At 33.2% G+C, this 8956-nt stretch overlaps 1 protein-coding gene across 6 annotated transcripts in view; it reads left to right on the forward strand.

Annotated features, from left to right (window-relative positions):
- Cdase (neutral ceramidase) overlaps positions 1-6396 on the forward strand; it is a 37001-nt gene extending 30605 nt beyond the window's left edge. For 5 of the 6 annotated variants that reach the window (XM_070305518.1, XM_070305519.1, XM_070305516.1 and 2 more), the window contains exons 8-15: positions 1614-1736; positions 1825-2019; positions 2287-2514; positions 2803-2898; positions 3112-3282; positions 5249-5364; positions 5527-5695; positions 5979-6396. In XM_070305518.1, the coding sequence (XP_070161619.1) occupies positions 1614-1736; positions 1825-2019; positions 2287-2514; positions 2803-2898; positions 3112-3282; positions 5249-5364; positions 5527-5695; positions 5979-6026 (1146 nt within the window). In that variant the 3' untranslated portion in view covers positions 6027-6396. Of the gene's footprint in view, positions 1-1613; positions 1737-1824; positions 2020-2286; positions 2515-2802; positions 2899-3111; positions 3283-3384; positions 4341-5248; positions 5365-5526; positions 5696-5978 lie in introns of those variants that run through there. The other variant, XM_070305520.1, reaches the window with a different exon arrangement.
- The last annotated feature ends 2560 nt before the right edge of the window (positions 6397-8956 follow it).

Raw genomic sequence — 8956 nt, forward strand, 5'->3', positions numbered from 1 at the left:
CGTGACCGGGTGCACGACTGGCGAAGCCATCGTCAGTTTCGTGAGGTATTAGCATCACAAAACAGATATAGAAATAGTTTCCACAGCTGCCTATGGGGAAGACGCTGTGCATAAGCCAAGCTATATCTATCTACCGCGAGAATACGGATGCGTTTCACGCGTACGTGCATGCGTGCGTAGCTGAATACCTGCATTTCGCGCGATACGTTATGGTCGTAGCAAAGTTCCTTTTTTTCTTTTTCATTTGGAAACTTACGTCTCGGTTTACTTTCTCGCTACCTTTTCGTATCCCAACGTAATCGCATTTCTTATTTTCCGTCGTCGAGATTCCTCGCGTCAACTGCGAATCGATTTTTCTCTCGACAATATTCTTAACTTTTTTTATTTCTTTCAGAGCTGCGCGATTAATGGGTTTAGAATCTTAAGAATGTGATGATGTATGATTTTTGCTGAAAAATTTAGAATGTTATGTTATATTATTATATTGTTAATATATTAATAATTTTTTTACTTTCGTATATAATAAGTGTATAATATAAAATGTGTGTTAGAGTATGTATGTGTTATCTATTCACTCTTTTGATCACTTTTCATTATTAAATTCTTTCATTTTTAATAAAAAGATAGAGTTTCTTTGTATGTCCGCGTGTGTGTTCTATTCATTTTTTCAAATATTTTCCATTAAAAGATTTTTCATAAAAAGATAGTGTTTTCACATATGTGTTATATATATATATATGACAATTTAATTACATTTAAATATTAATTACAATTAAAAATACATGTGTGCAGAATATTTCTCATTATCTTATAAAACACGAATATGTTATTCATGGAATTTATAATAATCTACAATAGTTTCAAACAAAATCTAGATTTGTGTTTTATATAGTTTAAAGAAAACAGCTAATGAAAGACATAATCTTTAAACGGCGTAATTAACTCATTAATTAATTAATTCGATACATTCCATTTTAACTACAATTTGCTTGCTGAAATAACTATTTAATTACAATAATTTAATAATAATAACAAATTATATAATATTGTATCTCGTTTCTGAGACAGCGTAATATCCAATTTCCTTAATTTATATTGAAAACTCAATAAAACAGAGTTACTAGTCACATACGCAGATACAAATATAGAGAAATAAATGATACGATGGATTATACAATGTCTCGCTTTTATATAGAAATCTAATAACCATAATTATAGATAAGCACTAATCTCATGACAATCGCAATCACACGCGAATACCAAGTCCGCTTCTTATTACGATATTGCTTTTTGTTACTTTCAAGTCTATCAATCTATCGATCGATTCATATATAAAACCTTCGCATATATTCACGTCAGCAGCTTTCCCCATGAGATAAGCTGGAAAACTGTGAGAATTTTTATAACAGACATGAGTATACACTTTCCTTATCTATCTTCTTCGCGATTGTCTATAATCAAATTTCGCCTTCATATTTTCCACGTAATCGCGGAAATGTGTAAATATGAAGGATTTTTCTTACTCTCATGTGGCGCATCTATAAAAGTACCTCGATGGAATTAAAAATCCGCGATATATCTCAATCATACGCAAAATCTCCTTTCGTTTGTAGAAATTATGGAGGAGTGGTAAAGGGATGGAAGTGGCCGGACCAGTGCGAGTGGTTCACCAATACGTTAATATGCCGGAGCAGTCCGCGGAATTCTACAACGAGACAACGGGCAAGCTCGAGGAGGTAAATAACGGCTGCCGTTCGTAATATCGCTGTCTGAAAGAGAATTATTATCGATACAATGGCGGGATCTATTCAGGCTTTTTAACAGGTTCACGGCTGCACGCCTGCAATGGGCTACAGTTTCGCAGCTGGCACCACCGACGGACCAGGTTCGTTCTCTTTCGAACAGGGGACAACAACGTCAAATCCTTTCTGGAATACCGTACGAAACTTTCTGGCCGCCCCGACGAAAGACGATATTCGCTGCCAGGGCGCGAAACCTATTTTATTAGCCACCGGACGGGTAAAGTTCTTTTTCTCTCTTTTTTTTTTTTACACAATATTTTTCATTGTGATTCCAAATTCAAATTATAGTGTACAGTTAGCATAGTCATTGGTATGCAATTAGATATGTGAGATTTCGCTGTGCGTTTCAGATAAGTGTCAGATTCTTCTCATAGATACCGTGTAAGAAGAGAAAAATATTGACAATAAGATCCAACATGAATTATCGCATCTCGACGGACAACGATTCGCGAAAAAAAATGGAAATTTCTCTCTTAAATTTCAGATGAAGCTACCTTATCAATGGCAGCCGAATATCGTTTCGACTCAAGTAGCCGTAATCGGAAACGTCGTCATCGCCGGAGTGCCCGCCGAATTCACGACAATGTCCGGAAGAAGATTGCGAGAGGCTATCAAAAAAGTCATGAATGATGCGTCCGACGAAACATCCGTAATAGTCGCAGGGCTCTGCAATACTTACAGCGATTACGTAACAACGCCCGAGGAATATCAAGTAAAATTCTTATTGTTATTGAAGCACTTGGCTCGAGAATCGAGATCATATTGAGGATTTCCGGCGCGTGAAGAGCGTCGAAATTTGCTATGACGATTTTTTGCAATACTCGTAAAATTTTCCAACTTTATTTAGCTTTTTTGCGATAAGCGGTAAAATAAATAATGCGTAAAATCATTAGGAAGAAAACTCGATTTGACGATTCTTATTGCATTCCGACGCGCGAACTTATTTCTTCGCGGGGCGCATTTTAATGCATAATATAGTCGTTGAATTATTAACTTTCAGATACAGAGATACGAAGGCGCATCAACGATATATGGCCCACATACGCTTACAATCTATTTGAGACAATACCAGAAACTGGTACAAGCAGCTATTCAAGTGAGTAAATAACATATATATATACATACATATGTATATGTGTGTGTGTGTGTAAAAATATCAACATCTGTCTTAGAAACGATTTAACGACCAATTTTTATCGTCACGATATTATTGCATCGAAAGACTATTTTTTATGTTGTCGCTGATATTTATTGAGTTGTAGGATTGATATTGGACATACACTATATTACATCAAACTTGGTATTGTAGAAAAAATCTGTTTCACCGGGACCACCAGCTTCGAAATTGCTGCAAAGCAATCTGATTACTCTCGTACCCCCTGTGTTATACGATACTCCGAGATGGGGACGTAACTTCGGCGATGTGATCCAACAGCCATCGAAACTCGCTTTGCCAAGTGACACGATTACGGCAATCTTCGTAAGTAATCTCTTTCACACATTTTTACGCTGCGAGAAAAATTGTATGAAAAAAATTTTCACGTTTCTCAATTAAAGTCGCCATCTATTTTTCCGATAATAGGAAAATCAACAAGGGTCGACGACTACAGGACGACTCGGAAATTCGTATCAACGTTGTTTAAAGATATTACGCGACATATCATCTGATTGAATTCGAATAGGTTGATGGGTTGCATAAAATGCAATTCCATTTCGAAAATAACGGTATGACGTTTCACGACCCATTGAACGATGGCACGCTACGAAATAGACCGATTACTATGCGATCCGCGTGCACTGTTTGTAAATACCGCAATGAACCTTTGATATAACGCAGCACATTTTGAATCGCGTGTGAATAATTAATGCCGTTATCCAAGGTCGCTACGACAATAGGAAAATTTGCGAGCATTAGGATGATGTAAATTAAATCGTGATATTTTAGATATTTTAGTGAGGATATTTCAACTTTTCATACAAATTCAGTATTGCAAATTGATATTATTGTCGAAAGAATTTCAATATACTCGCGTTTTGGAATATTTTTAAATTACTTTTACGTTGAAAAAAGATATTAACATATTTATCGGGCACTAAAGTAAGAAAACTGGCAGAGCTAAGAATCAAGGCACGGATATTGGTGCGCGAACATATTATTATTAAATTTTATTAACAAATAACATATGCATTAAAAATGTACGGTTTGGACCGTTTTTAGATCTATCTTCAGCAAGGTTATAAATATATAAAGATTATATTGGAATTTTAAAATTTGCCATACGCAATATTTGTTGTTGCAATCAAAATTCAAATTAAAATTAATGATCAAAATTGAAGAATCGAAAATTATAAATATAAAAATCATAAAACTATAAATATTTATCGGGATTTTCTCACTCTCTGTCACGGAATTTTCCGAGATTGACAGGAACCAAACGACTACTGACACGATATTACATACAGACATACATGACATGAGACATAATGGCAAAAATTCGAACAAAAAAAAAAAAAAAAAAACCATACAGAAGGCCGTTTGCTTTTTTTTTTCCCCCTTATCTTCTTTGTCCCTCAAAGCTATGTCATGCTTATATACTTCGTTAATTGACAATTCTGTCTTCTATTTCTGCAAATAACAACTCCAAATTATTATTTAATAACTTTTAAATTATTATGGCATTTATTAATCTCTCAACTAGTTAGTAATTATCTAAATATATAAATGCTGGCTTTCTCTTTCTTTCCCTCATGTATGTATATATTACGAATATATTTGTTCTGAATTTTGTGAAAAAGAAAAAGAATTATTTCTATGTTAATATTTTATATACGTTAAAGAAATACCGGATATTTTCTGACTATATTTTATATTTATATGACTTGATGAATGAATGAAGAACGATCGTCACGTTTTTTATCGGCGGGAATCGGCGGTCATTCGACGTTAATCATGGCAGATCCGCATTTTTACCGGATCGCGATTGAGTCACGCGATAAAAAGCGACGCGACGTTTTCCCGCGCGCTCGCTCGCGTAACATTCGGAAAATAGGTTGCCTTCGGTGACGCGGTGTGCGAACGGATTAAGTAATCGTAAATTACCTTCTGGCTATTATAATTTCCGGCGATGGAAGCATCGCGAGATGCATCGTGAAAGCAGACACAAATAAATCACAGCTCCGTAACTTGCGCGATTCGTGCGAGGTCATTTTAGAATTATTCTGCCTTCGTACTTTATTTATCATTCGAGAAAACTTGTCTCGTTTTTCAGCCGCGCTAAAACACATCACTTCGAGATTTTATTCTAGATAAACTCGTGTACATTGCGATGTACAAGTGCCGAGATCCTCTCTTAATGATTATATATCTGAATAACAGAAATAATAGATTAGAATAAAATAATTATTCAATCAGATATAATGATAATTCCATTATTTGTATTATCTAGGTCTCCGGGCATCCGCGTAATAATTTAATGACGGATAGCACTTTCTTAACTGTGGAACGATTAGAAGACGATAAAGTTTGGTTGCCAGTAGCCACAGACGCTGATTGGGAGACCAAGTACGTATATTATATCGTATTTTATCATAAAACATCATTCTGACATATACGATAATAATTATTAAATGTTCTAAATTGAAACAAGAAACATTTTATTTCTTCCAGCTATAAAATTCATTTTTTAACGCATTAAATCGTAATCGAGTATACATATGCTTTTAGATTTCAATGGACTAGAACTTCCGTGATATTAGGATCGAGTCAGGTGACCATTACATGGGAAATCCCACAGGACGTTAAACCGGGCGAATATCGCATTAAGCATAACGGTTACTACCGTTATATCCTTGGTGGCGTGTATCCTTACTATGGTGTCACCAATCATTTTCGAGTAAGTTAACATAAAACATGTTAAATACATTTGATCTCTCTCTCTCTCTCTTATGTATATATATATATATATATATATATATATATATATATATATATATATATATTGTCTCTTTACACAATATATATATTAAATAATATATACATATTAAGATAAGCAATTTTATATTTTAATATATTAAATTTATTGTCATAAAAATGTATTATTATTATATTTTGCGTTAATATAAAATAATCGCTTATTGCATACATTTATTTGCTTTTATTCGTCATGATGTTTACAGGTGGAAATTCCTGCACTACACAACATCCATAAACGTTATTATGGATAATCATATGATACCTTACCGTCCCATGTGCTTTGTTAGTCGATAAGAAAATCGTTACGCTTAACTTACTATCGAATCAATTCCGTCATGTAATCGACGTATGTGTAAATAGATATTCTATTTTGTTTAAGTGGCGGATGTGAAGGAGCGAATATATCTTTTTTTAAATATTATTACGCCTCTTTGTGTGTGTATATACGGAAGCTCATATATAAAATAATTGTGGTATTTCTTTTTTCAATAATGTCATGTGATATTATAAGAATCTTTCTATATAGAATGATTAATACGTACTACACATGATATGTGTGCATAATTAAGTGTAAGATAAAATTTGAAATTATTTTCGCGAGGTTGATTACAGAAAGTAATTGTTTCTGTGAAAACATTGATTGATTTAATAATAATAAATACATTATTGTGTGTTATTTCATATACCTTCTTGAATTTCATCAAATTTTATTGAATCTTATTTCTCGAATTTTTAGAGTAAAATATATTTTTACAAAAAAATTCTGAAAATACATATTCAAAAGAAATTTGAAGGACTATAAAGATTTAATTTCTTTCTTTCTGAAAATTTTTAGGAATTCAAGACAACTTCGATTTGAGTTGATTTAAGAAGTTTGATACACGTATGTCGCAAAACTTTACCGAATCTTCAAGCTCAGAGAGAACATCTTTTCATAGAAATTTATTTAAATGTTTCAAATATTATTTTGAAAACTATTTATATTATTTCATATAATAAGGTCGTATTTTATAACATCATTTATATAATGAGCTCATTACGTTATGTGTTAAAATTGCGAATAAACGATTCAAACTTTTAATAAAGAAGAAGGGAATATATTCTATACGCAAAAAAAAAAGCCAGAAATGTTTTGTGTGCAACTATACACAATAGAAATTATTCTATCTATAATTACATTAAAGTTGTATTATACAAAATTATAATTCTAATTATTAATCCGGGAACATATCATATTAACAGGTATTGCTTTTGTGCTTCTGAGGTACATCGAATCCGTATCATTTGTTACATATCATTACCACGTCAGCACGTTACGTACATTTGAACTTTATTAGACAATATCCTGTATACTAGTGATTGATAGCGCGGATTATAGATGGAACATTTATCTGTACAAAGTAATTATATTATCTTTAAAGCGGAAATAAGATAATTTCTTCAATTAATAATTTTTCCGACTCTCCGAAGAGAGAAAAACTTCACTGGGACACATGCTAATTGCTGAATATAATGAAATTAATATATCCAATTACTATAAATACATTATTTGAACGATGCAAATTTTTTTGCGATAATTATATAATCACCGTGTTTATAAATAATCTTAAATTCAGAAAATTTGTAATAGAAAAATATCGATATCGTATCGATCAACTACTTACAACACGTGATTAACAATAAAATGTTTTAGCTTTTAAGCGACTTTATTTCGACAAATGGTTATTTATTATTTACCGTATTATTCTCTGTGGAATAAATTTATGTGTAATAATTTTTATTTATGCACTGCAAAGAAAACTAAACGATTTGTGTCATCGGAGCACCAAGATAATAGCGACATTTATTTCTAATCTCGGATATTGCAATTCCGGATGCATATGTTGGAGGCGTGAAATGCAATATCGTTGAGATAATTTTCTATCACCTAATGCAACAGAATATCCTGTAGGGATGCGTATATAGCTTTACATTTCTCGCATATTATATATGTATAATGTCTCTTTACACTGATTTGCATGCAAATAAGAAATACTATCACGATTTTCTTTCTTTTATAGCAATATATAATATAAATAGGTATTTAGGATTAACTTAGATAATAAATTAAAAAATATATATAATTAAATTTTTTAATTTATTCCCAAACAATAAGTATGTTTAACGCTCTAATTACGTCTCATTGAATAAGACGCAAATCAGGAAGATCCTATTGTAAATTCATTTCCGTGAATATAATATTTGTTAATGTATTGTAAGATGTTCATGTCTTCCTCGGAGTCATTTTCGTCGAGCATAATTGGATCTTTTGGACGAAAATGATTTTCCCTTAAGCAAGATGTGATTATAAAAACATTCCACCTGCAGCTTTCTCTAATGTAAACTGAATGAATTATGCATGAGAAAGACAATTATGTAATTATAATTATTTTATATTTAGTATATGTATATATATATATATACAATTTTCACTTGCGCAGTCCTTCAAGATTAATTCGTCTCTTCTTCCATGTACTCGATCTATGTCGCGATGATTGAATACTGAATACTATATTTATTTGTATTATGTACCGTGAGATAATATGGATAAACCGGACTTCGCATTCAAGACGAGATACAACAAAGACAAAGACAAGTAAGGGATGGCAGCGCGCGGTACGAACGCTTGTCTATGGTTGTGCGAATATTAATTAACAAGATGGGATAATATGCAGGCTAATGTCTTGGTAAAGTTCATTGGTATAATAAATAGATGCGCGCGCGCACAACTCAACGTTCGCTTATCATTCTTCATGCCACGCGCTATTATTTGCAGTCGACTTTGCACTCGACAGAATGTATTCAAGTGCATCGCGACACGGTAATCTAGGACAAGCATAACAACGTCTATACGTTTGCGAACGTTAAAGCCGAGATAAACAGTCGACACTTGAGAGCAGGAACCGCTGGTGGAAATGAGGAGTGTAATTGGCAATGAGAATAAAGACAAAAGAAACGAAGTGGAGTAAATGATAGGGTCTCGGAGGTTGATGCTTCAAACGAAGCGAGCCATCGGCTCGGCAGAGAGGTGGTCGTGTTGCACTGAACGCACGAGTATCCTTCATTCGCGTGGCCGCGAGCAAAATATTGCGAGAGCACACCGGAGAATGATATGGCTCTTCGCTTTGCCTCGATAACGTTA

The sequence above is a fragment of the Polyergus mexicanus genome, unplaced genomic scaffold (assembly GCF_030449975.1).
Source record: "Polyergus mexicanus isolate NDT 795.1 unplaced genomic scaffold, iyPolMexi1.0 SCAF_13, whole genome shotgun sequence".
Classification (NCBI taxonomy): domain Eukaryota; kingdom Metazoa; phylum Arthropoda; class Insecta; order Hymenoptera; family Formicidae; genus Polyergus; species Polyergus mexicanus.